Here is a 27,943-nt window from a genome sequence, read left to right on the forward strand (position 1 = left end):
TGTCTGGTGTACATATTGTATAAGATTTAAACTTGCTGTGTGCTATTATCATTAATGAAGTGTACCTAGGCCGTCCCCGTGGTTGTTTCTTGGACTCCTCTGTGTGGCGTCCCCGTGAAGGTGATCGACTTCGAGCCCCTCGTGGGCTACTGGAGCTTCTCAGAGTTCCCCCTGAGGCCTTTTGTCCCTGCAGAGTGACAGTATTGGCAGTGGAAGCGGAGAAGACCATCCAGTCAGGCAGTGATAGGCTGTTGTCGCTATTGGCACGTAAAAGGACATGGGGAACAGACAGAGCTTTTCCTCCTTCCCTACGATGGACAGCATAGGAAGGAGATTCCTGGAAGGGCACTAAAAAGCAAAGTAGAATTAAGGAATTAACATGATTTTTAGAAATCCAAATGAAAATTGCAGCTGCCCAATCAACATGTCTACTATAAAAAAAAAAATCTGTGGATATGCATAGACATAATAAAAAAAGGGACAGGGAAAAATTAGGGAAGGTGTTTCTTTACTTAGAAACCTCTCTCGGGGCAAACACCGATCTCACACAGCACCTTAGCAAAACTAAGTATTGTAGCCCCTCTTCATAGTATACCAAACCTAGTACTGTACAAACCGGATTCCCAAAAAGTTGGGACACTAAACAAATTGTGAATAAAAACTGAATGCAATGATGTGGAGATGGCAAATGTCAATATTTTATTTGTAATAGAACGTAGATGACAGATCAAACGTTTAATCCGAGTAAATGTATCATTTTAAAGGAAAAATACGTTGATTAAAATTTTTAAGGTGTCAACAAATCCGAAAAAAGTAGCAATAAGAGGCTGTAAAAAGTAAATTTGAGCATAACGAAGAGCTGGAAGACCAATTAACACTAATTAGGTCAATTGGCAGCATGATTGGATATAAAAAGAGCTTCTCAGAGTGGCAGTGTCTCTCAGAAGCCAAGATGGGTAGAGGATCACCAATTCCCACAATGTTGCACAGAAAGATAGTGGAGCAATATCAGAAAGGTGTTACCCAGCGAAAAATTGCAAAGACTTTGCATCTATCATCATCAACTGTGCATAACATCATTCGAAGATTCAGAGAATCTGGAACAATCTCTGTGCGTAAGGGTCAGGGCCGTAAAACCATACTGGATGCCCGTGATCTCCGGGCCCTTAAACGACAGGAATGCTACTGTAAAGGAAATCACAGAATGGGCTCAGGAATACTTCCAGAAACCATTGTCAGTGAACACAATCCACCGTGCCATCCGCTGTTGCCAGCTGAAACTCTACAGTGCAAAGAAAAATGCAGAAAAATATATTCAGGTTCTAGAACAACATATGCTCCCATCCAGACGTCATCTCTTTCAGGGAAGACCCTGCATTTTTCAACAAGATAATGCCAGACCACATTATGCATCAATCACAACATCATGGCTGCATAGGAGAAGGATCCGGGTACTGAAATGGCCAGTCTGCAGTCCAGATCTTTCACCTATAGAGAACATTTGGCGCATCATAAAGAGGAAGGTGCAACAAAGAAGGCCCAAGAGTATTGAACAGTTAGAGGCCTGTATTAGACAAGAATGGGAGAGCATTCCTATTTCTAAACTTGAGAAACTGGTCTCCTCGGTCCCCAGACGTCTGTTGAGTGTTGTAAGAAGAAGGGGAGATGCCACACAGTGGTGAAAATGGCCTTGTCCCAACTTTTGGGGGATTTGTTGACACCATGAAATTCTGATTCAACATATTTTCCCCTTAAAATGGTACATTTTCTCAGTTTAAACTTTTGTTCCGTGATTTATGTTCTATTCTGAATGAAATATTAGAAGTTGGCACCTCCACATCATTGCATTCAGTTTTTATTCACAATTTGTATAGTGTCCCAACTTTTTTGGAATCCGGTTTGTACATTGTATAGCAGCTGTGCTTGATATTTCAGCTCATTCCCCTTCACTTGTAGCCCCTTTTAACAGTTGATCAGCCTGAAGTTGGACCTAGCCGATCACATATTGATGATCTATCCTGAGGAGAAAACATCAATATTTAAATGCCAGAAAACTTCTTTAAGCATTAACTACTAAACCACCCTAGACCTCCAGAGTTATCAGATAACTGTAGTGCAGTCGATCCGAGCCTACCGACATCTCCCTTCTCCATGCGGGCATTGCCACCGGAGTGTTTGATATACTAAAGACCTCTTCTGGCCATCTCTGCCCCCTGCCTGCTGGGCTCTGTTCCCAAATGGTTCATAAAGGATTAATCGGGCCCCAAAAAAATCACAGAAAGAAAAAAAAAAAACTTCCATTATATGATAAATAAATACACGGATTTGCATGGCCACATTTAAAGAAAAAACTGAATATAATAGCGCTCACATAGCACTAAATACAGAGGCTATACAGGTGAAACTTGAAAAATTAGAATATCGTGCAAAGTTCATTTTATTTCAGTAATGCAACTTTAAAGGTGAAATTTATATATGAGATAGACTCATTACATGCAAAGCGAATAATTTCAAGCCTATATTTGTTATAATTTGGATGATTATGGCTTACAGCTTATGAAATCCCAAAGTCACAATTTTGAGTTACCCTTTGCTTAGGGGGTATGGATTAATTGGCTGACTAGAGACTAGACACTTTGAGTCTAGAATATTGAACCTTTTCACAAAATTCTAATTTTAAGCTGCATTAATGCAATTCCTTTTAATTTGCATTACTGAAATTAATGGACTTTTGCACGATATTCTAATTTTTTGAGTTTCACCTGTATATAGACTAATACTTCATTTTGATATGATAAATAATTCTGAGGTTCTTAGCCAATATATTTTGATCAAAACACGTTTGCGCCCACCTACAGTACCTCAGAAAGGTGACTTCAGTCCAGAAAGGGAACTATCCGAATTAATACCTATCTCATGCCATTGGGCACCCTATATTCAGAAGACCAGACCCTGTTAATTGGCCCCCAGCTAATAGCTGGGATATATAAAGCACCTTTCCCTTTTAGAAGGCACTGGCGCAATAAGGTTCCTAGCTTGACTAGTCCCTGCAAAGGTTTTTTGTGTCTCCTGAAATCCCATTCCTAACCTCTGCCTATTTACCATGTTGATCCTGTTCTGCCCATCTTGACCAAAAGCCTATTCATTGCATAGATCTATTGCCTGTTTATCTGATTAAATGAGCTCTGCCTGCCCTGACCTTGGCTTATCTACTGACCATCGGCTGTCACTGAATGGAAACTACTCCAAGAAGCAACAGCCTGGGGATTCCTCTGCAACGATGGCTAAAATACTTGTTATGGGGTGAAAGGGTAAAAACCAGGGGAGTACTTTGGAGTTGCCCTAAGTTAAATCTATTTAGTGACACAGTGGGCCCATACCAAGTGTGTTTCAATCTCTTTAATCATCATAAAACGCCAAAGATACTAGATATTAAAGTTTTGCATGAATGTTAGTGAACCCTTCAGAATTTTCTATATTTCGGCATAAATTTGTGCTAAAACGACATCAGATTTTCACACAAGTCCTAAAAGTGAATGAAGGTACCCAAATCAAACAAATGAGTCAAAAATATTAGACTTGGTCATTTATTTATTGAGGAAAATGATCCAATATCATATTATGCCTGTAAGTGCAAACGTATGTGAACCTTTGCAGTATGTGGTGTGACCCTCTTGTGCAACTGAATGTTTCCGGTAATTGTTAATTAGTAGTGTTGAGCGAGCATGCTTGGCCGAACACCAGTTCGGCTCGAGCATCGTGATACTCAGCACATGGCGGTGTTCGAGAGAGCTTTGAGAGAGCTGTGCTGTATAAGGGAATTGAATTGAATTTTTTTGTTAGGCAGGGTTGTTGTTAGGGACCCAAAAGTCCTTTTAACGACTATTGTGTCTGGCAGCAATATATATTTTTAGCGCAATCTGCGCTAAATTGCGTGCAATTGTAGAGACCCAAAAGTCCTTTTAAAGACTATTGTTGTATCTGGCAGCAATATATATTTTTAGCGCAACCTGCGCTAAATTGCATGAAATTTCTAGAAACCCAAAAGTCCTTTTAAGGACTATTGTTGTATGTGGCAGCAATATATATATATTTTTAGCGCAACCTGCGCTAAATAGCTTGCAATTGTTTGGCCGCTGCAGACAACAACATAATCTGCGCTACATGCGTTTAACGTGTGTGCATACTAAAGATATCTGTGACATCCAGTGTACTTTTTCCCTAGATGGTGTCCGCTGCGGACAGTAACATTACCCACGCTACATTTCCTGTATACCGTTTGCGCATCCTAAAAATATCTGTGACATCCAGTGTACTTTTTCCGTAGACGCTGCGGACAGTGACATTACTTGCGCTACATCTCCAGTATAGTGTTTCCGCATCCCAAATATCTGTGACATTGACTGGCGCAGGACACCACTCTCGAAGTCAGACCAGTGCAACCAGGTGGTCAGTTGGATTGCAACAGATAATGCTTCCAGTCGGTTAATCACCACCCTGTCTTCCTCAAAGTCCAGTCTCAGTAGCCAAGACTAGTCTGGTCAACAGAATCCTTTGCCTGATCCTTCTTCCTCCCACCATGGAGAGTCTTTGCAAACAAGTGATTCCAAACTTGGATATTCCGAGGAGCTCTTTTCATTGCCATTCCTTAATTTGGGCCTCTCCCCAAGCCGGCTTGAAGAGGAACATGAGAAGATCTTGTGCCCTGATTCCCAAACTCTTGAGCATCCACAGTCAGAAGAAGATGGCGGTGGGGAACGACAATTATTGTTTCATGAGATGGATGATGATGATGAGACACAGTTGCCAATAAGTCAACGGCAATTAGTGTCTCAAGAGGTTGATGATGAGGATGAGACACAGTTGTCAATAAGTGAGGTTGTTGTTAAGTCAACAAGTCAAGAGGATGACCAGAGTGAGGACATGGAAGAGGAGGTGGTGGACGATAAAATCACTGACCCAACCTGGGAAGGTGGCAACCCGATCGAGGACAACAGTGCAGATGGGGAGTGATCCGCAGTACCACAACAGGCTGGAAGAGGCGGTGGCAAAAGGGAGAAGGCGGGCCACACCTAACAGGCCTTCAACTGTTCCCCGGAGCACCCCCTTGCAGCAATCTCCCTCGCCAAGGGGTAGGTGTTCCGCATTCTGGCGCTTTTTTAAGGAAAGTGCGGACGATAAAAGAATTGTCATTAACAACCTGTGCCATACCAAAATGAGCAGGGGCGTGAACACTACCAACCTCACCACCACCAGCATGATCCGCCACATGGCATCAAAGCACCCTAATAGGTGGGCCGAACCCCTGGGTCCACAATCAGTGTCTGTGGGTCACACCACTGCCACCTATTCCCCTATGTTACGTGCCGGCCAATCCTCTGTCCAAGACGCAGGCCCGAATGCCTCCCGCCCTGCACCTGGACTTTCGCAAGCACCATCAGCTAGAACATCCACTTCTGTGTCCCAGCGCAGCGTACAGATGTCCATACCCAAAAGCGCAAATGCCCACCCACCCACAGGCCACAGCACTAACTGCGCACCTTTCCAGTATGGCTGGCCCTGGAAATGTTGTCATTTAGGCTTGTGGATACTGAGGCTTTCCGCAGCCTGATGGCAGCGGCCGTCTCTCCCCCAGCTGCCATTATTTTGCCTGGTGTGTTGTCCCCGCCTTACACCAGCATGTGTCCCGTAACATTACCCGTGCCCTGACCAGCGCAGTTATTGGGAAGGTCCGCTTAATGACTGACACATGGACAAGTGCTTATGGCCAGGAACGCTAACTTCCCCTGGCGGCACACTGGGTGAACGTTGTGGAGTCCGGAAGCAAGTCGTACCCTGGGATGGCACAGGTGCTACAAATGCCAAGGATTGCGGGCCCTACTTCCATCACCTACATTAGTGGCTGCAACCTTTCCCTTCTCCTCCTCCACTTCCACCTCTGAATTGTCATCTTGCAGCACCAGTCAGCCATCAGTCAGTAGCTGGAAGCATTGTAGCACTGCAGTGGGGAAGCGGCAACAGGCCGTGCTGAAACTTATTTGCTTAGGTGACAAACAGCACACTGCCGCAGACCTGTGGCAGGGTACAAGGGACCAGACTGAGCTATAGCTCTTGCCAATCAACCTACAACCAGGCATGGTTGTATCTGATAATGGCCGTAACTTGGTGGAGGCTTTAGAGCTCGACAAGCTAGCCCATGTGTTAAACTTAGTGGTTCAGCGGTTTCTCAAAACCTACCCCAATTTGCCTGAGCTATTAGTAAAGGTGCGCTGTGTGTGTGACTATTTCCGAAAGTCATCTACAGCTGACGTCTGGCAGCACTGCAGCAGCGCATGCAATTGCCAGCTCACCGACTGTTGTGTGACGTGAGCATGCGCTGGAATTCCACGTTCCACATGTTGGCCAGGCTTTGTGAGCAGCAGAGGGCAGTAGTGGAATACCAGCTGCAACATGGTCGTCACCTTTCCAGTCAGCTTCCGCTCTTCACAAGCGACGAGTGGGCATGGATGTCTGACCTCTGTGAGGTTTTACACAACTTTGAGGAATCAACACAGATGGTGAGCGGAGATGCATCTATTATCTTCTGTGTCTACTGAAATGCTCGCTGCTCACAATGAAGGTGGATGCTTTGCATGTGGAAGAGGTGGAAATTTGGGAAGACAGTACACAGGGTGCTAGCCAGACCACCCTCAGTTTGTCTTCTTAGCGTGAATTGGATGATAATGAGGAGGAGGAGGTGCAGGAGACGGTTGCCTCCGCTACTGAGGGTAATACCCATAGCATGTTTATTCCATCTGTTCAGCGTGGATAGGCCGAAGAGGAGGAAGAGGATGAGGAGATTGAGAGTCATCCTCCTGATGAGGGCAGCGAAGTATTGTCTGTTGGGACTCTGGCACATATGGCTGACTTAATGTTATGCTGCCTTAACTGTTATGCTGCCTTAAATGCGTTATATGCATTTTGGCCAACACCGATTACTGGTTGTTCACCCTTCTCAACCCCGCTACAAAAAGAAGTTTTCATCTCTCATTCCTGTGGTGGAGAGGACTAGCAAAATGGTGCAATACCAGAAGGTCCCTGTGGAAAAATTGCTCCAAAAATTTCAAGCTGACAACGCTGGCGGCAGAGTACGTAGTTCCTTAGGCAACTGAGGACGGGAGACAAGGGGAACACACAGCAGTTCCAACAGTGGCAGAGCAACACTCTCCAAGGCCTGGGACAGTTTCATGACACCCCGCCAGCACCCTCACCCTGATGCGCAGCCTACTGTCACAAGGAGGGAAACATTTTAGAAGATGGTGAAGGAGTAAGGAGCAGACCAGGTCTGCGTCCTCAATGATCCGTCTGTGCCTTACAAATATTAGGTATCTGAGCTGGACACATGGCACAAACTGGTGCTCTACACCTTGGAGGTGCTGGCCTGCCCTGCAGCCAGTGTTTTGTCAGAGCGGGTATTTAGTGCTGCTGGGGGCATAATAACTAATAAGCGCATCCGCTTGTCAACTGAAAATGCTGACCGGTTGACTCTTATCAAAATGAACAAGGCCTGTATTGCCCCTGACTTCTCTACTCCACCAGAGGAAAGCGGCTGAACATAAAGGCACTTTAAATGTGGATTTTATGGTGTATTGAATACACTGTATTCTCATGCCACTGTATTCTCATTCCACCACAACAAAGGGTATATGGTTCAATCTTCCTTTTCTCGTCCTCCTCCTCCTCCATCATATCAAAATGCTTATTAGACTGCCCTGGCAACTAATGTTTTAAAGGTTCATCTCAGCAGAAGGCCCTCAACCATAATTTTTTTCGATTGTCAGCTCAGCAGCAGGCCCTCAACCATAATTTTTTTCATGGTGAGATCAGCAGCAGGCAGTCGCCCTTAATGTTTTAGAGAGTCAGCTCACCAGCAGACCCTCAACCATAATTTTTTCGATGGTCACCTCAGCAGCAGGCCCTCAACCATAATTTTTTCGATGGTCAGCTCAGCAGCAGGCACTCGCCCCTAATGCTTTAGATGGTCAGCTCAGCAGCAGGCCCTCGCTCATAATTTTTTCCATGATCAGCAGCAGGCACTCGCCCCTAATGTTTTAGAGAGTCAGCTCGGCAGCAGACCCTCACCCTTAATGTTTTAGATGGTCAGCTCGGCAGTAGGCCCTCGCCCATAATGTTTTAGATAGTCAGCTCAGCAGCAGGCCCTCGCCCATAATTTTTTAGATTGTCATCTCAGCAGCAGGCCCTCGCCCATAATGTTTTAGATGGTCAGATCAGCAGCAGGCACTCGTCCCTATTGTTTTAGAGGGTCACCAGCAGGCCCTTGCTCCTAATGTTTTTGAGGGTCACCAGCAGGCCATCAATCACAATTTTTCAAGGGTGTGTATGATGCTCTCTTTTATGTGTAATAAAGGGTGTATTGGAGTGCCGGTTCCTTGTAATTTTTGGCAGCCCTTTAACTTAGTGCATAGGCTTTATGAGTGTGGGAGTCCCACTACCTGAACAATTGTACCACAATGTGAATGAGGCCCTCATTTATGTGATATACAGGTTGTATCGGAGTGCCTCTTCCTTGTAATTGTTGGCAGCACTTTATATACAAGTCAATATACAGGAAAGAATGTTTCCTAACAATTTTTCCTCTAAAATCGATTTTATCTTCGGTTTTGTGCATATTATTGTCAGTCTGTAATATTGGCATACTACTCACACAGCATCATTCCCAGCAGTGACCGGGGAGTCCAAGATGTATCCAGACATCCTCCTCATGCTGTTCCTGAACCATTTCAGTGGTGTTTCCATCAATTTCTGACCTTTTTTAATGTGAACCTGACACCCTCCCCTCTTCAGAGCAGGGGGTGCCTGGTTTAATGCTCTGGTTCTTCCATTGACTTCCATTGTGCTCAGGTGCCCCCGAGCACTTTGGTAATATGAGAAAGGCTTTTAGTTGCTTATAGGTTAGCTTGGGCTCCTTTTTGACTTTGAGAACTATTACACACCTTACTCTTGGTGCTATTTTTGTTGGTCAACCACTCCTGAGGAGAGTAACAATGGTCTGGAATTTCCTCCATTTGTACATAGTCTGTCTGACTGTGGATTGGTGGAGTCAAAACCCTTTAAAGAAGGTTTTGTAACCTTTTTCAGCTTGATGAGCATTAACAACTCTTCTTCTAAAGTCCTCAGAGATCTCCTTTCTTCATGTGATTATACACTTCCACAAACGTGTTTTAAAAACCATGATTTGATAGGTCCCTGTTATTTAAATAAAATAGAAACAGACACCTGCCATCCCATTGATTGAAGATGGCTTTAAATTCACCTCCAAACTATCTGCTAATCCTAACATTTCACATATTATTGCCACTCAGAGACATGTGTTATTGTGTTATTTTCCTCAATAAAGGATTTGGGGGGAGAGAGCACCTTAATTGGGGTGAGGAAACTTATAGGCCATACATGCTTCTCTGGAATTCTGGGAAGAAAGGGATGTAAATAAGCTTTTAACAAGCTCTGCCTCTAATTCTACCAGATGTAGGGCAGCTATCCTAAAAGTCAATATTTGACCCTTCAAATAGGCTTTGAGATATGACTCGTGCATCGAATAAGTCATCACCTTATTTGCAAACAGCTGTTTCAGGGTGATTGTCCCTCATCAGTGCAGAGCAGAGAGTACTGGCTGACTGGGTAAGAGGCCCAAGTCAGAATTTAGGGAGTACTATCTCTCCTTGGGGAGAGAGTGCCTTAATCAGCATGAGGAGACTTATATGTCATACATGCTTCTCTGGAATTCTGGGAAGAAAGGGATGCAAACGAGGTCTTAACATGCTCTTGCCACCTCACGCTGATTAAGGCAATCTCTCCCCAAGGAGAGATAGTACCCCCAAAATCCTAACTTAGGCCATTCACCCAGTGCTCTGCACTGATGAGGGGCAATCACCCCAAACAGCTTTCTGAAGATGAGGTGCTGGCTTATTTAATATCTGAGTCATGTCTCAAGGCCTATTTAAAGTGTTAAACATTGACTTATAGGATAGCTGCCTTACATCTGGTGGCATTGGAGGCAGAGCTTGTTAAGAGATCATTTGCATCCCCTTCTTTCCTCAATAATAATAGTTTGATCAGAACCCTGATGTAGTTTAACCCCTTAAGGACCCTGCCATTTTTCACCATGAGGACCAGGCCTTTTTCGCAAATCTGACATGTGTCACTTTATGTGGTAATAACTTTAAAACGCTTTTACTTATCTAGGCCATTCTGAGATTGTTTTCTCATCACATATTGTACTTCATGAGAGTGGTAAATTTGAGTCAAAATATTTCATTTTTATTTATAAAAAATATAAAAAAAAATTATTAATAAAATCTGCTTTTAAAACAGATAGTGATACCTCCTAAAATAGTTATTACTTTACATTTCCCATATGTCTACTTTATGTTTGGATCATTTTGTGAATTACATTTTCTTTTTTTGGGACGTTAGAAGGCTTAGAAGTTTAGAAGAAAATCTTGAAATTTTTTAGAAAATTTCGAAAACCCACTTTTTATAGACCAGTTCAGGTCTAAAGTCACTTTGTGAGGCTTACATAATAGAAAGTGCCCATACATGGCACAATTTTAGAAACTAAACCCCTCAAGGTATTCAAAACTGATTTTACAAACTTTCTTTTTATCCTTTAGGTATTCCACAAGAATTAAAGGAAAATGTAGATGAAATTTCAGAATTTCACTTTTTTGCTGATTTTTCCATTTTAATCCATTTTCTCCAGTAACAAAGCAAGGGTTAACAGCCAAACAAAACTCAATATTTATTGCCCTGATTCTGTAGTTTACAGAAACACCCCATATGTGGTTGTGAACTGCTGTACGGGCACACGGCAGGATGCAGAAGGAAAGGAACGCCATATGGTTTTTGGAAGGCAGATTTCACTGGGATAATTTTAAGTTGCAATGTCACAATTGAAGACCCCCTGATGCAACCCTAGAGTAGAAACTCCCAAAAAGTGACCCCATTTTGGAAAATTCACCCCTCAAGGTATTCAAAACGGATTTTACAAACTTTGTTAACCCTTTAGGTGTTCCACAAGAATTAAAGGAAAATGTAGATGGAATTTCAGAATTTCACTTTTTGGCATATTTTCCATTTCAATACATTTTTCCAGTAACAAAGCAAGGGTTAACAGCCAAACAAAACTCAACATTTATTACCCTGATTCTGCAGTTTATAGAAACACCCCATATGTGGTAGTAAACTGCTGTACGGGCACACGGCAGGGAGTAGAAGGAAAAGAACGCCATATGGTTTTTGGAAGGCAGATTTCACTGGGATAATTTTAAGTTGCAATGTCACATTTGAAGACCCCCTGATGCACCCCTAGAGTAGAAACTCCACAAAAAGACCCCATTTTGGAATCTACGGGATAAGGTGGCAGTTTTGTTGGTGCTTTTTTTTGGTTGCTCTATATTACACTTTATGTGAGGCAAAGTAACAAAAAATAGTTTTGGCACTGTTTTAATTTTTGTTATTTACAATGTTCATCTGACAGGTTAGATCATGTGGTATTTTTATAGAGCAGGTTGTTACGGGTGCAACAATACCAAATATGACTACTTGTTTTGGTTGTTTGTTTCAGTTTCACAAATAAAAGTTTTTTTTAGCACAGGTTTAATTGTATTTTATTTTTTTGACGGTGTTCACCTGAGGGGTTAGGTCATGTTATAGATTTATAGAGCCGGTCTATACGGACGTGGCGATACCTAATATGTCTAATTTTCTTTTTTTCCCTACTTTATGTTTATTTTTTGTTACTTTATTTTGGGAAAAGGATGCTTTCTTTTTTTACTTGAAACTTTTTATTTTTTGCAAAACTTTATTTATTTTTACTTCTTTTTTCACTTTATTTTTTGTCCTACTCTGGGACTTCAACTTTTCAGTGTCTGATCCCCTTTACAATCCATTACAATACTTTTGTATTGTGATGCATTGGCTGTAAGTTTATTACATACTGTAATACACGTCAGCCTGCTTGCCTGTGAGATCCAAGGGGCTGGATCTCACAGGCTGTCATGGAAGGCAGCCATGATGCGCTGCCTTCCCTGCCATTGGGTCCCCGCCACAGCAGCACGGGGACCCGATGGGGAAGGGGAAGGAGCTCCCTCCACACACCCTGCACGTGCCGCAGTCTGAAGAGTTCAAAAACGTTCAAACACCACGGTAACTGCAAAGTAAAGTATCTAGGCTTCCAGGAACATTACACGAATATACAGTCTCCAGCCCCTAAATCCCTCTCTGTGTTTTTGCACAGATAGAAACTAGGCAAAATCTCTGTTTTCCCTTCTGAAGTGCAGCAGATATTCACTCACCAATATCAGTGTCTCGATGACTCTTGATCAGCTCCCCTAATTCAAAATTTCCTGAAATAACAGCTACCTGTTCAAAGAAATGTGAATTGGAAAGAGGACAAGATTTACATAAAGGAAATGTCAGGGTAGAAGACAGATTGAGAAGTTTGGAGCTGAAAGCAACTTATAAACATTTAGAAATTCTGATGCAGATAAGAAAGTGCACTAATGACCATTTGCAAATCTTCTGACACAGCGATAGCTATTCCGAATGAGATTGCTTATTGAATTGTGACAAATATTTCTAAATTATGCACAAGCCGTGCAGCCAGGGGCAAGGAGAAGGAAATGAAAGAATAAATATACACAACAATCCCTGTTTCCAATGCATATGGATAGTGAATAATAATATAAGCTGGGGACAGTCGACTGTACTTGCTTGTTGGTTAGCTACACAGAAAAGGTCCAAGTGATTTAGTCTAGGGAGCCTTCAATTTTGGAGAATGTAATTAATCTTGTAGCAGTCAGGCCTCCTGCAGGATATTAGCTTTATTTCTGTTCTCCTCGCCAAGTCTCTTACAGTGAATTAGATGAAATATTCTAGATACTGCCAAAGATATTGTATATCTGTAATCAGTGATGGCCAGTTTGCAGTGTTCGCCAGCAAACACATGCGATCTGCCATCTTAACTGACAAGTCCTGCGAGGCACAGGTACGTCCTTACCTGTGCCTTTACCTGTGCCTGTGCGCGAGCCGGTCTGAAATGAAATGCGGACTCCAGGAGCAGGCCGTTCAGAGAACAGCCCCCGGAAGCTGTTCTCGGAACTGCCTGCTGCCAGAGACCACATTTCATTTCAGACCGGCTCGCGCACAGGCACAGGTAAGGACTTACCTGTGCCTCGCAGGACTTGTCAGTTAAGATGGTAGATCGCATGTGTTAGCTGGCGAACACTGCGAACTGGCCATCACTGTCTGTAATTCTGAATCAGCCATGGTCCAGGAAGTAAAGGGATCTCCATGCTTGGGCCACTATCCTTCTATCTGTTTACTGGTTGAATCTTACACTTTTGCACCTGGATGGTCCACACTGCAGCCAGAGTCAGACAGAAGTCCCTAAGGCCCCCAGAGGAAATGATTCTGAGGGCCCACCCTTTGTGCATATAGGGCCTTAAGGGCCCCGTTTGATTAAGGTGTCTATTGTTGTCAGAGTTTGGGCCCAGAGAAGATCCAAAAACGACAGCATGCTGCGTTTTTTGTCCAGCTACCTCTCAGCTTGTTTGCCGTGCTGCGGCCGGACTTCCTGCCCGCCCCTATTATAGTGAATGGGGCCGGAGCGGACTTCCGGCGGCACGGTGGGCTAGGGTTAGTACGGATCCGGCAGGCTGTTACCCCACTGGAACAGCCTGCCGGACCCTGCTACCGTAAGTGTGATAGTAGCCTTAGTTATATGTGTGCTTTCTGTGTATGTACATAATTATAATATAGAATATATATAAATCCCAGTAGGCGTTATATGTGTACATATAGATATTTGTAGTCTGTAGTTGTATGCCATTTACACGTGGGTCTATGGATCCTGTGGCTTGCACATATTTGTGTATGTGTTGATAATATATGCTATTTATGCATCAGTCTCTATAAGTACATGTACTAATGGTCAGGTAGTGGATGTGAGCTGGTTGGAAGTGTAGATCCAGTAGACAGTATATGTTGGGATCTGGATATATTGTATATATAGTACATACACATTACTGGCCACATTTGCTTATCATCCAAGGAGGACAGGAAAGGGGTCAGCTGTGTGTGGCGGTGTCCTCTATGTAAAATGTGTTGTATCTGTATCTTCTTGTAATGTCCATTGCTTTGTCACTTTTATGTTATCAGTAAAGTATTTTTATATATAAGAATCTGCGAGGGTTGTATGTTACTCCTGGGGTGTATGAAGGATTGGAGAGGAAATGGGTTATATATAGGAGACAAAGACAACAGTTTAGGAACAGAATATAAGGGACGGGTTAGGCCTCATGCACACGACCGTTCTGTTTTTTGAGGTCCGCAAACCGTAGATCCGCAAAAAACGGAAGCCACCCGTGTGCCTTCTGCAATTTGCGGAACGGAACGCGCAGCCCATTGTAGAAATGCCTATTCTTGTCAGCAAAACGGACAAGAATAGGACATGCTATTTTTTTTTTTTTTGCAGGGCCACGGAACGGTGCAACGGATGCGGACAGCACACAGCACACATTGAAGTGAATAGGTCCACACCCGAGCTGCCAAAGTTGGGGCTCGGATGCGGACCCGAAAAAACGGTTGTGTGCATGAGGCCTTATAGAGACAGATATAAATCTCCTATTCCCAATAGCCAAGTTTCTTTATCACCCCACCAAATGCTTCTCCTTATTTGCTTTTTGGACCCCAGTGGGTGTTATGTGAGAGGAATAAGATATTGGGGTTTGAAGACATATCTTGAAACTCCAGGATCCCAAGGTTAAATCTGCAAAGCCACCCCACCTCCTAGGGGACAGTCCTGTTTTTCTCTTATGAAGCACAAGAGTGATGTGAGTGCAACCCCCTAAAGTTATGTCCCTGTTGACATTATAATATGTGAAGAGAGAAAGAAGAAAAACCTGGAAGTAATATTATAGGTGTGATGTCCGAACCTGGAAAGGGGTCTGTCCACTGTGGTTCTTTATATCTTTGCTCGCCCCTCGGTACAGCAATACTCGAGCACAGCTCTCCTGGAGGGCAATGGAAAAGAGTGACAAGCAATTCAGCATGAGTAAAGAGTGACAGGGTGCAACCACCATCATTTTCACTGTTCTGTAAAGGTGCAAGCATGACAAGGTAAATACAGCCTGCCACAGCGAGACAAGGGTGAATTAAACAGATACATGTAAATTAAAGCAGAGAATGAAGTGAGGATGAAAAGGTTAATCACACAGGGTACATCCGACTAAGCAGCAGTCTGGTGATGAGCAGTTGAGCACTAAGTGTGGAGGTGCATATACAGTCCCCATTTTTGTCAGGAGAGTTGGTCACACGAATCCAGTAAGTCTCCACAACAATGAATGGTAATTCTTAAAACAGCCCAATGTAGGAGCCCTTGGCTCTTTCCATTTTCAAGGTGAGAGGCAAAATTAGGAAAAGGTGATTTGAATTCCTAATTTTGTTTTTAAATGTTTTTAAAACTTTTTTACAGTAATTTTTAGTCCCTTTGATGGACTTGGACATGTGATCTTCTGATCACTTGAGCTACAGACTGCAATAGAATACTACTGCAGTTTAGGGAATTCTGACAGGCTGCCTGCTGAGCTGTGGCTTGAACACAGCTTAGCAGTCAGTTCGCTAGAACAGCGCTGGGAGCCTTCTCAAGGCCACAGGCTGTCATAGCAGCAGATCGGAGCCCCGCAATTTCGTTGTATGGGCCGCCGATTGGAGGACAGAGTCCCCTCCCTCTGTCTAACCCCACAGTTGCCGTGGTCGCTATTGACAGTGGCATCTGAGGAGTTAAATGGCCTATATCAGCATCATTACCATTGGTGTCTGCTGTATGCACCCGCCATGTATAGAGTGAGCTCGACATGTTAGCCTGCTCCGTACATTCTCCATATAAGGGTTAAAAAAATCACTGAATACTTAAAAATTACCCCATATTAACATGTTTATTTGAATACATGTGAGCTGTAATCCCTACATGGCCTACAGTCATGAACTTGTGTCTTTACTCTAATTTCCTTTTGATCCATTAGAAGTTGGAACACGCTCCCCAAATGCCCCCAGCCTTACCTTGCAGACACCATTTCTCCTCTTCAAGCTGCTCCTTTTCTGAAATTTCCCAGTAAACAGGTGTTCATTGCATGGCAGGAAGCTGAAACTTGCCAACTTCATGTCAAACACTGAACTCTTCTGTGTGTACTAATACATTGCCAAGTCCACTAATGATAGGCTGGCAGTAGTATCATATCAATGTGAGCTCTTCTTCTCTGGAACACAGACTACGACAGGGATGCCAAGACCTTTGAGACATGGGGATCTACATTTAACACAGTTTGTCTGTGTATCTACCAACTCACTTATTGGACATTATGTTCCAAATTAGTAGATCAGCCAACGTCTATTGCATCTCTTTATGGCCCACATGCTGTGGTACACCTATACCTGGTTCACCTTCAGATGACCAACAGCTTCATAGAGTAACACCTAAATATAGTACAGGAATGTCCACACAGCAAACACATCTACTACAATAATAGAAATGTATCTAGCATGTCAGTGACAATGGCACATTTGGGGAATATATACCAACATCTTTTGGCAAAAATTATGCATTTTAAAAAAAATTGCCACATTAAAAAAAAAATATGTCACACCCTTTTTAGATTCTTTTCAATACTGTGTCGAAAAGTGTCTTAAACACATAATACATTTGGTGTAGGATTTGCAACAATAGTTTGTAGCAACTTCCGCCATTGTCTGTACAGCCGTGCCTCTTTTAGCCCCTGTTCTTATCTATCAAGCACATAGTGGTGTAAATGCAGTACAGCCAGCACAGTACAGCCGCAATGCTAAGATCATACATTAAAAGTACAGCATACCCAGTGTGAGTACCCCTGGAAACATCAGAGTTGGATGAGCAACAATCTTTATTACAGCCAGCAGAGGGCGCTGTGATCATTAATCAGGTCCAAGTGATCTATTTGTTTTGTGTATGATTGTTTTATTTTTTGTACAGTATGTGTTAGAACATCCATGTATGTGTGTAACGGAGGGATGGCTTGTGTCAGATTCTCACTGGTTACTTTCACCATGGTTATGTCAGATCTTTAAAATATTCATATCCGGCTGTAGCCTTATTACAAGTGGTAGTTACAAACTATCCCCTATCTACCGGAGATAACAATTAGATCAGTAAATGATCTGACCTCTGGGACCCCCACCAATCACGAGAACAGACAGTTATTCATCTTTATGGGACTACCAAAGATATCCAAGCACTTTTTTCGGCAGCTCCATAGAGATGACTGGAGTGCACATGGCAAACTGCCACTTCATTTATTTTTGGGGCCCCTGTTTTCATGATCAGTGGGGGTCCCAGAGGTCGGACATCTAGTGATCTAATAGTAATTCTCTGTCATGTAGATAGAGCATCACTTGATGTAACCTGAATGACCCCATTCATCTATTTTTGACTAATACATATTCAGATTTTGCCATGTTTTTATCTATACAGCCAGGCATGTGTAGTGATGGGATGTGTCAGGTCTGGAGTGAGAAACCAATTTTCAAGTTCTGACTTAGGCCTCTTACACACTGGCGTGTGCGCCCTGTTGCCGTATTGCGACCAGCATTTGCGTATCCGCAATACACGGATGCAGTTCCGTGGGCATTCCGCATCACTTTAATGGGTCCGCAAATCCGGAGATGCGGAATGGTGCGGAATGGTGCGGAACGGAACCACGGAACAGAACCCTACGGAAGCACTACAGAGTGCTTCCGTGAGGTTTCGTCCCGTTCTTTCGTTCCGCAAAAAGATAGAACATGTCCTACCTTTTTGTGGAACGGCCAGATCGCGGAACCATTCAAGTGAATGGGTCTGTGATCCGCTGCGGCTGCCCCACGGACTTTGCTCGTGCATTGCAGCCCGCATTTTGCCAGTGTGAAAGAGGCCCTAATAAAGGGGATCCATCAGTCAAAGCTCCCACAACAGATTGCTCCTACAAAGACTCCCACTCTCTTGAGGATCAGTCATGTATGTATGCAGTTACCCAGTGGATCACTGCTAAAAGTCTGTTTTAGTAGCTACTTGCATTTTCCATGCAATAACAATTCTAAAACCTCTTTAGTTATAACTCAGTTTTGTGTTATTCCTCTACTATTACTACTAGATGTTTAAAAAATATACAGCTAGGTTTTACCAGCTTGGAGATGTTATGGACATTCTGAGACTAGAAGCATAACGTCCGACTATGCAGACGCACCCCCCCAACTGATATCACTAGTTTCTTCTAGTACTAATGATAGAGAAATGGCACAATATAGAGTCATGAGAAAACATGCTTTAGAATTCTTTACGCATGGGGAATGCAAGTAGTTACTAAAGCAGACATGTCAGGAGAAGTGACAGGTCCTCGTTAATTGATTGCGCTGGTATAATGTCTTTGGTAACTGACAACCACTTTTATGAGCCAATATTATACTTAGAACAGTGGCCACAACTGGAGACCACGGCTTAGACCAGTTAGGGTGGGTTCACACTAGCGTTAGGGATTCCGTTATACTGTAGCTTTCCGTTATAACATGGTTATAACAAAAAATAACAGAATGCCCAGACAGAATGCAAAACGGAAGCCTTTAAAAGGCATTCCGTTTGCTTTCCGTTATAATAGAAGTGTATGGGAAAGTATAACGGATCCATCTGGCTCCCGTTATGCAAGACAGAAAACAAATTCCAGGACTTTGTTTTCCGTCTTGCATAACGGGACCTAGACGGATCAGTTTTGATTCCCATATACTTCTATTAGGACGGAGAGCAAATGGAATGCATTTTAAAGGCTTCCGTTTTGCATTCCGTCATAATACAAGTCTATGGGCGGAAGAACGGATCCGTCCTTCCGTATTATGGATTCCGTTAGTTTCCATGTTATAACGGAAAGCCATAACGGAATCCCTAACTCTAGTGTGAACCCACCCATAATAGTCATTTGCCCTCATCTAGATAAACAGGGAGTCACAATTAGCAAAGGAGGTAAAGAGGATAAGAAACCCCATCTTAACCCCTTAGTGACCAAGCCTGTTTGGGCCTTAATGAACAAGCCCGATTTTGGAAATCTGGCACGTTTCACTCAGAGGTGCACCTAGCCTTTCTGCTGCCTGAAGAGAAAATTGAAAAAGCTGCATAACATTACGTATATCTCTTCAGAACATACAGGGTAAGGCCTCCTGGACACGACCATATTTTTTTTTCTATTTCCGTTCCTTTTTTGCGTTCCATTTGCGGTCCGTATGAGGAACCATTTACTTCAATGGGTCCACAAAAACAATGGAAGGTACTCTGTTTCCGTATTTCCGTTCCATTCAAAGATAGAACACGTGTGTCCTATTATTGTCCACAATGCACTTTTCGTGGCTCCCTTTAAGTCAATGGTTCCGCAAATAAAACGGAATGCATACGGAATGCATACGCATGGCTTATTGAACACGAACGTGTGCCCTCCGTGGCCGTATTGCGGACCGCATTTGCGGATCCGCAATACACGGGCACCATTCCGTGCGCATTTCACATCATGGATGTGGACCTATTCACTTCAATGGGTCCGCAAATCCAGAGATGCGGAATGGTGCGGAACGGAAGAATGGAACAGAACCCTACGTAAACACTACGGAGAGCTTCCGTGGGGTTTCGTCTCGTACTTCCGTTCCGCAAAAAGATAGAATATGTCCTATCTTTTTGCAGAACGGCCAGATCATGGACCCATTCAAGGGAATGGGTCCGCAATCCACTGCGGCTGCCCCATGGTGGGTGTTCGTGCATTGCAGCCCGCAATTTGCGGGCCGCAGCACGGCCACAGGGCGCACACGTTCGTGTGCAAGAGGCCTATGTCTTCCGTATCTGTTCCGTTTTATGACTAGCCCAATTTTTTTTGTACTTACTGTTTAAACATTATTGTATGCTTACGTTTCCGCTTGCGATCCGCAAAAAACGGATCACAAACGGAAACCAAATGGAAAAACGGAATGGCAAAACGGAAGGGAAGCGCAACTGAAACACTACTGAAACAAAAAAAAATGATCTGTTTAAAAAGGACCACAAAACCATACGGTCGTGTGCAGGAGGCCTAATACAGCGCACATACCTCTTACATCCAGTGATGTCTCCTTTGATGTAGATGTTCTCTGTCCTCGTCTTCTCCTTTCAGACCTTCAGACGGGACCACCATTTTTCTGCCATTTCTTGTCTCTGCAGTTTGACAAAAAATCTTAGTTTACTACTTTTCCATCATCCTCCCATCTTCTGGACAAATCATCCTACCACCCCCAATACTGTGTCGCTGTGCTCCCCAATACTATACCGCAGATACAGATAAACCCCCTGATAATAGTAGTACCATGCAGATAGTGCCCTTCAATAATTATTGGCACGCAGTGTCCTAAAATAACTTTTCCCAGCAAATAGTGCCCCTGACACTAATAGTGTAAACATAACGTCCCCCAAAAATAATTGTAGTAGGCTGATACCGTGCCAAGGTGCCTCCACAGTAATAGTGCTCCCAAAAGTCCCACCAATAGTAATAATTTTCTGCTAGAGCACATATAGTAGTAGTAGTGCTCCTACAGTGCCCTCAACATGTCCCCACTGTGCCCCAGAAGTAATAATGCTACCATAGTGCCCATACTAATAATCATGTTCCCCATAGCCCCCCGGCAGTAATAAAGCCCATCGTAATGCCCCCAGTAGTAATAATTATCCTTATAATGTCTACTTATAATGTGCCAGTGCAAAAAATATCCCCTTTTAATGCCCCAGTTGAGCTAATGTCCCTATAGTGCCCCCATTATATGCCAGTATAAAATACCCCTATATGATGCCCCCAGTAAATGCCCTCATAGTGCTCCTCTCCCCCTTCCTTCTAGTGCCCCCCATAATGTACCAGTATAAAATGCCTCATATATAGTGCCCCAGTAGATGTCCTTAGTGTCCCCCATAATTTGCAAGTATAAATACCCCTTCTTAGTGCCCCCAGTAGATGACTCCATAGTACTCCTCTCCCCTCTTCCTCATAGTACCCACCATAATGTGTCCCAGTATAAAATGCCCCTATACAGAGCCCCCATATAAAATACCCCTTCTTTGTGGCCTCAGTAGATGCCCCCATAGATGCCCCCATAGCTTTATTCCAATAGTATCAAGGCTCAATGCGTTTCGGGGAACAATCCTTCCCTTCTTCAGGAGCAGGTGCTGATATAAAAATACATACCCGTATACACATATGTATTTTTATATCATCACCTGCTCCTGAAAAAGTGGAGGATTGTTCCCTGAAACGCGTTGAGCCTTGATACTATTGGAATAAAGCGATTGATCAGAAGCCTGCCTGTTTATGCGGCCATCAATCTCTGTCTACTCTACATGCGATCCTCGCCATGGGGGGTTTAAAGTCACAGGTGTCATGAGTTTATCCTGGTGATTACCCCCCAGCGAAGTGAGTGTTCATTATTTTTATGTTTATTATCCGCATGCTTTTAATACCTCTTATATGCATTTTAATCATATGCTATTTTCTTGGCACTAAGATCGTATATTGCACTGGGGGTCTGTGATATCTTCACATGTACCCGCCCCCCTGATCCAGCCATTGTATATCTACTTTTATTCATCTCTACCATCTATTATCTCGTATTTACCTATGGTTTTAGGGAGTGGTGCTTAGCACTTTTTACCACTTTATGGATCTCAGTCACCGGTGTAAATGAGACCTCTCACCACATGGTGACCGATGCCATATGTCTTCAAGCACTTTTTCCCCCCCAATCATGTGCCAGTAAGAAGTGCCCCCTCATAGATGCCCCAATCATGTGCCAGTAAAAGTGTCCCCCATAGATGCCCCCCAATAATGTGCCAGTTAGAAGTGCCCCCCATAGAAGCCCCTCCAATCATGTGCCACTAACAAGTGCCCCCACAGCGCTCCCCTCCTTTATTGTACCATATAAAAAAAATAAACTCACATACTTACCTCCATCAGGCTGGCAGCGATGCAATGCAGGCCTCTTCTGGCCTGTGTCTCGCTCTGAATGGCTCAGTCGGCGCGATGACGTCATCGCGCCACCTGCACCAGCCTCTGATAGGCTGCAGGCCTAGTGCCTGCAGCCTATCAGAAGAACGGTGAAAGGAGATGCCTCTCCCATGCCCTGCAGCATCCATCTGTATCACTGTCCTGAGGACGGTGATACAGATAACTATGGAGATGAGCGCTTCCACAATGGAAGCGCTGATCTCCCTGTGACCTGCCGCCACCCACGACTTGTCACCAGGGCCTGAGGCGCCTGAGGCGATCGCCTCACCTTGCCGAATTGGCGATGCGGCCCTGGTGTCACTTTAGCAGAGAATAACTTTGTAAAGGTTTTGCACATCAAAGTCAAATTCTGCCATTGGTTTCTCATCACATATTATACTTTACTTAGGCCTCTTTCAAACTTGCGTTCTCCGGATCCGGCGTGTACTCCACTTGCCGGAATTACACGTCGGATCCGGAAAAACGCAAGTGTACTGAAAGCATTTGAAGACGAATCCGTCTTCAAAATGCTTTCAGTGTTACTATGGCACCCAGGACGCTATTAAAGTCCTGGTTGCCATAGTGGGAGTGGGGAACGGGGGAGCGGTATACTTACAGTCCGCGCGGCTCCCGGGGCGCTCCAGAGTGACGTCAGAGCGCCCCATGCGCATGGATGAGGTGCCATGCGATCACGTGATCCATGCGCTTGGGGCGCCCTGACGTCACTCTGGAGCGCCCCGGGAGCCGCACGGACGGTAAGTATACTGCTCCCCGCTCCCCGCTACACTTTACCATGGCTGCCAGGACTTTAGCGTACCGGCAGCCATGGTAACCACTCTAAAAAAGCTAAACGTCGGATCCGGCAATGCGCTGAAACGACATTTAGCTTAAGGCCGGATCCGGATCAATGCCTTTTTAATGGGCATTAATTCCGAATCCGGCCTTGCGGCAAGTCTTCAGGATTTTTGGCCGGAGCAAAAAGCGCAGCATGCTGCTGTATTTTCTCCGGCCAAAAAACGTTCCGTTCCGGAACTGAAGACATCCTGATGCATCCTGAACGGATTTCTCTCCATTCAGAATGCATGGGGATAATCCTGATCAGGATTCTTCCGGCATAGAGCTCCGACGACGGAACTCTATGCCGGAAAACAAGAACGCAGGTGTGATAGAGCCCTTAGGTGGTGAAATTTTACTGATACAGTATGCGTATCTTTAAAAAAACTAAAAGATTTATGAAAATGTGTAAAAGTTGGCATAATTCTCTATTTTAAACCGCAATATTTCACATAAATTCTATTAAATATGTTTATCAGAAATATATTTCCACATCTTTACTTTATTTTGGCTGCACTTATTTATGAGACTTACCATTTTAACATTACCATTATAAATTATTATTTTTTTGAAGTACATATTTTTTCTTGCTTGTTGACCCCATTTTGAAAACTAGACCCCTTAACATATTCATCTATGGGTTATATGACCCCCTAGTTTTTTAAAGAAATTAATGCTAAGAAGGTGAAAAAAAAAATACTTTTTTGCACAAATGTGTCAACTTGAAGAGTATTTTTTTTTCTACAGAGCACATGAAAACAAAGAAGTACACCCCAAAATGTATCACCTAATTTTTCCAGAAATATCCCCATTGTGGCCTTAATCTAATGTCTTAACACACAGCAGGGTCCAAACATAAAGGAGCAACTGGGTCCTTTCAGATAATAAACTGAAAATGGTTCAGGCCCCATTGCACACATGTAATACATGTAATGGTGTTAAGCTGCCAAAATTATAGAAACCCCCATGAATGACCCCATTTTGAAAACGAGACCCCCTAAGGAATTCATCTAGGGGTATAGTGATTTTTTTGACCCCTCAGCTTTTGAAGAAATAAATGCTAAGCAGGTGAAAGAAAAAACATATTTATTTATTTATTTCAATTTAAAGATAGTTTTTTGGGACTTAGCAAATTAAAATGAAGAAGTACACCCCAAAATGTATTAACCAATTTCTCTTGTCTTCGGAAATATACCCATTGTGGCCCTAATCTTATTTCTTGACACACAGCAGGGCCCAAAGATAAAGAAGGAGCACCCAGTGGCTTTCAGAATAAATTGAAAATGGTTCAGTTCCCATTGCACACTTTTATTGGCATTGAGCTGCAAAATGATAGAAAACTCTTATAAATGACCCCATCTTAAAAACTAGATCCCTTAAAGCAGGCATGTCCAAATTGCGGCCCTCCAGCTGTTGCTAAACTACAACTCCCAGCATGCCCTAATAGCTGTAAGCTATCCAGGCATGCTGGGAGTTGTAGTTTAGCAGCAGCTGGAGGGACGCAGTTTGGACATGCCTGCCTTAAAGCATGCATCTAGTGGTGTAGTAAGCATGCTGAGTGCAAAATTATTATAGGATGAAATAATGAGTATATATGGTTTTATTCAAATTGTTAATAACATTTTCACAGGAAATTGGAGAAAAAAATATTTTTAGATGGGTAACTGTTACTGTCTTAGAAATCCGCCACATTCTGTGGCACTTATAAGGGAGGCAGATTTCTGAAAAAGCATTTGGCTGTACATATGACTATGACTCGCTAACAAAGCAGTTATCCCCATTTCTGTCATTCTGATGCTGTTGTGAGCAGCGTTCTGGTCTAAAATATAATAAATTATTGCAGGAAAAAAACTATAGTGAAAGGCAACATGTCCAAGAAAACAAAGCAAAATGTCTCCAACTACGTACGTTGCAAATTCCAGTTTGTTCACAAGATACAAGAACACCGATAGGGCTGTAATGACAAGCTGGCATTCAAGGACACTGACTGGTCATACAACATCTCTTTAGCCCCATCAATCCCTATATGAGAGACAAAAGTGCTAAGTGACGTGGTGCACCATAACAGGCCCCTGCCCGGCAAGGTAGAAACCACTATGCACACAATCAACCAGTCACCTACTGAATATATAAAAGGACAGTGTCCAGAACTGTCTGTAGGAACAGTAATGGATCACTAATTTCCAAAATGGTGTCAGTATTTCTAGAAGTGTTGTGGGGTGTAAGAGGTCCACAAAAAAAAGTCTTAATAAAGCCCTTAGTGTACTGGTGAGGAACAACTCAATCATTAGAGATCCTCCAAATAAAAAAATATCATGCCAATATCATGATACAGTAATGTGAAAGGAATTAACAGCTTCGTGTGGCAGGACATAATCATTATAAAATGAAATGATGAAAATTAAGAAAACAAATCAGGAAAGGTAAAATTTGTTCCAATGTCTGAAAATAAAATTAGCTCCACAACCCATCCCAAAAGGATCCCACCCTCCCTAGAAAGACAACAAACTAAACAGAAAATGAGAATACATTGACTTCCTGACCCACCCTTTTTGGTATTAAATATAATTAATAATTAGCAACCGTATGGTATGTCTCAAAACAGGGGTAATTGCAGAGGCCTGGTTGTGATGGGCAACTGGGGCAGTAAAAATCGGGCGTCCCTCCTCCTTCCATGTTTGCTACACACCCGGCATAGATTCTAAGGATATGTCTTGCTGACAGTGGCAGTGACGTGGTGAGGGAAGTGCCATTATGAAAGCCTTCAAACGTTCTCAGATTCAAAGGCTTGCCCAGGTGCGGGGGACTAAAACAGGAGACTCTTAGGCTACTTTCACACTTGCGTTCGGGGCTCCGCTTGCGAGTTCCGTTTGAAGGCTCTCACAAGCGGCCCCGAACGGATCCGTCCAGCCCTAATGCATTCTGAGTGGATGCGGATCCGCTCAGAATGCATCAGTCTGGCACCGTTTGTCCTCCGCTCCGCTCAGCAGGCGGACACCTGAACGCTGCTTGCAGCGTTCTGTGTCCGTCTGGCCGTGCGGAGGCAAACGGATCCTTCCAGACTTACAATGGAAGTCAATGGGGGCGGATCCGTTCAAAGGTGACACAATATGGTGCATTTTTCAAACAGATCCGCCCCCCATTGACTTTCAATGTAAAGTCTGGACGGATCCGTTTGCATTATCATGAACAAAAAATGAAACAAAAAAAAATATATATATTTTTTTGTTTTGTTCATGGTAATGCAAACGGATCCGTTCTGAACGGATCTAAGCGTTTGCATTATAGGTGCGGATCCGTCTATACAGATACCAGACGGATCCGCACCTAAACGCAGGTTTTAAAGTAGCCTTAACCAACTTCTCCTGGAACTCGAGGAAGTTGAGGGTTCCTTGGGCCTTTTTAAATAAAACAAAACTATTATAGGTAGCAATCTGAATGAGGTAGATTGCTATCTTTTTATACTAAGACCTGTTTTTTCGCTTCACCAGGTAGGGTTGAAGCGCCTGATCCGAGAGGTCTACACCTCCCATAAATTTATTATAGTCTGTTACACAGATTGGTTTGTATTTGTCAGCAGTAGCCCCCTCTCCCTATCTGCTACTGTGGTGTCTGCGTGCAAGGTGGTGAGCATGTAGACATCCTTACTGTCCTTCCACTTCACTGCAAGCAGCTGGTCACTTGCAAGGGCGAAGGATGTTTCTTTCTCCAGCGCTTAAACAACAATGGTTGTGGGTATCCCACTCTATTTTTATGGACGGTCCCACAAGCTCCTGTGTTTGTAGCATGGAGGGATTTAAAAATGGGTTTACTGGTATAAAAATGATTTGTGGTAGGAGCTTAACCGAGGAACAGAATAGGCATACCTATGTGCTGCCCTAACCTGACTGGCTGGAGTGTGCCCGGTGCCAGTGACGAGGTAAGGCCTAGAGAAGTGGGCCACCCAGGAGGAAATGACTGAGAAAGGGGATGGGAGGGAGGGGCAACGAACGGGCGCCCTCCTGCTTGTAGCCGGGGGTTTAAATGCAGGAGGGCGCTCCGCCCACAATTACAGGCTGCAAGCAGCCTTAAATATTTGTGGTAGGAGCTTAACCGAGGAACAGAATAGGCATGCCTATGTGCTGCCCTAACCTGACTGGCTGGAGTGTGCCTGGTGCCAGTGACGAGGTAAGGCCTAGAGAAGTGGGCAAAAAGAGAACTGACCAGGTGTAGGGTACAAGTATTTATTGGAACATGGTGATGCCTATAAAGCCAGTGAACGGAAGGCTCTGGAGATCTCAGCTCGCGGGTTGGGAATATACCTTGCGTAGCAGGATGACCGCCATCGACCCATCCTGCGGATGACGTGCGCCGGAACCTAATGACTGGACGCTGCGGACGCGGCCCCTATGCGAAAAGAGTGTCCGGATATCGTGCTGGGGTTATACCCCAGTCCTGCCGCCAGGGTGCGGATATTGGAGACAAACTGGGTCGAAGATAGGGGCCTACCATTAACTGGGAGCAATGGTTCGTCTGCTGCGGAAGACTGGAGGGAGGCCAGAAGCTCCTGTAGCACCTTGACCGGACACCAACAGTTGGCCGTAGGGAAAAACTCCACCTCGGTGGGAGGACCTGCCTGGTTGGTCTTGGTAGATGGGATGGACAGTATGAAGTGGTCCACGTGCCAGGTGAGATGTCGCCTGAGCAGGGTCGCTCGACTGACCGTGCCGCAGGTGAACTCCCCGGGCCTAAGGAACCCATAGAACCCTAGGTACATGGCCGCTTTGGTGATGATGCTTGCCAATTGCCCAAAAGGGAGACCGTCTAGGGCTACGGACAATCTGCGGAAAAGCTCACCCGACACCGGTTGCCTGCGCACCTGGACCACCGTGCTAGCTTTCTGAATGCCCCTGAGGGTGGCTTTGATGGCCTGATTGGAAAATATGGATTTGGCAGAGGGGTCGCCGAGCATCCGGTGGTGCTGAATGCCGGCCAAATACAGCCTGATGGTGTTGACTGACAGGTGG

At 44.0% G+C, this 27,943-nt stretch overlaps 1 protein-coding gene across 1 annotated transcript in view; it reads right to left on the reverse strand.

Annotated features, from left to right (window-relative positions):
• Positions 1-27,943, reverse strand: part of SHANK1 (SH3 and multiple ankyrin repeat domains 1) — a 511,391-nt gene that overhangs the window by 300,070 nt on the left and 183,378 nt on the right. The window contains exons 8-10 of the mRNA XM_044281565.1: positions 14,994-15,071; positions 12,354-12,420; positions 66-348 (exon numbers count right to left, since the gene is read on the reverse strand). Coding sequence (XP_044137500.1) covers positions 66-348; positions 12,354-12,420; positions 14,994-15,071 — 428 coding nt within the window. The remainder of the gene's footprint in view (positions 1-65; positions 349-12,353; positions 12,421-14,993; positions 15,072-27,943) is intronic.

Source organism: Bufo gargarizans, chromosome 2 (assembly GCF_014858855.1).
Source record: "Bufo gargarizans isolate SCDJY-AF-19 chromosome 2, ASM1485885v1, whole genome shotgun sequence".
Taxonomy (NCBI): domain Eukaryota; kingdom Metazoa; phylum Chordata; class Amphibia; order Anura; family Bufonidae; genus Bufo; species Bufo gargarizans.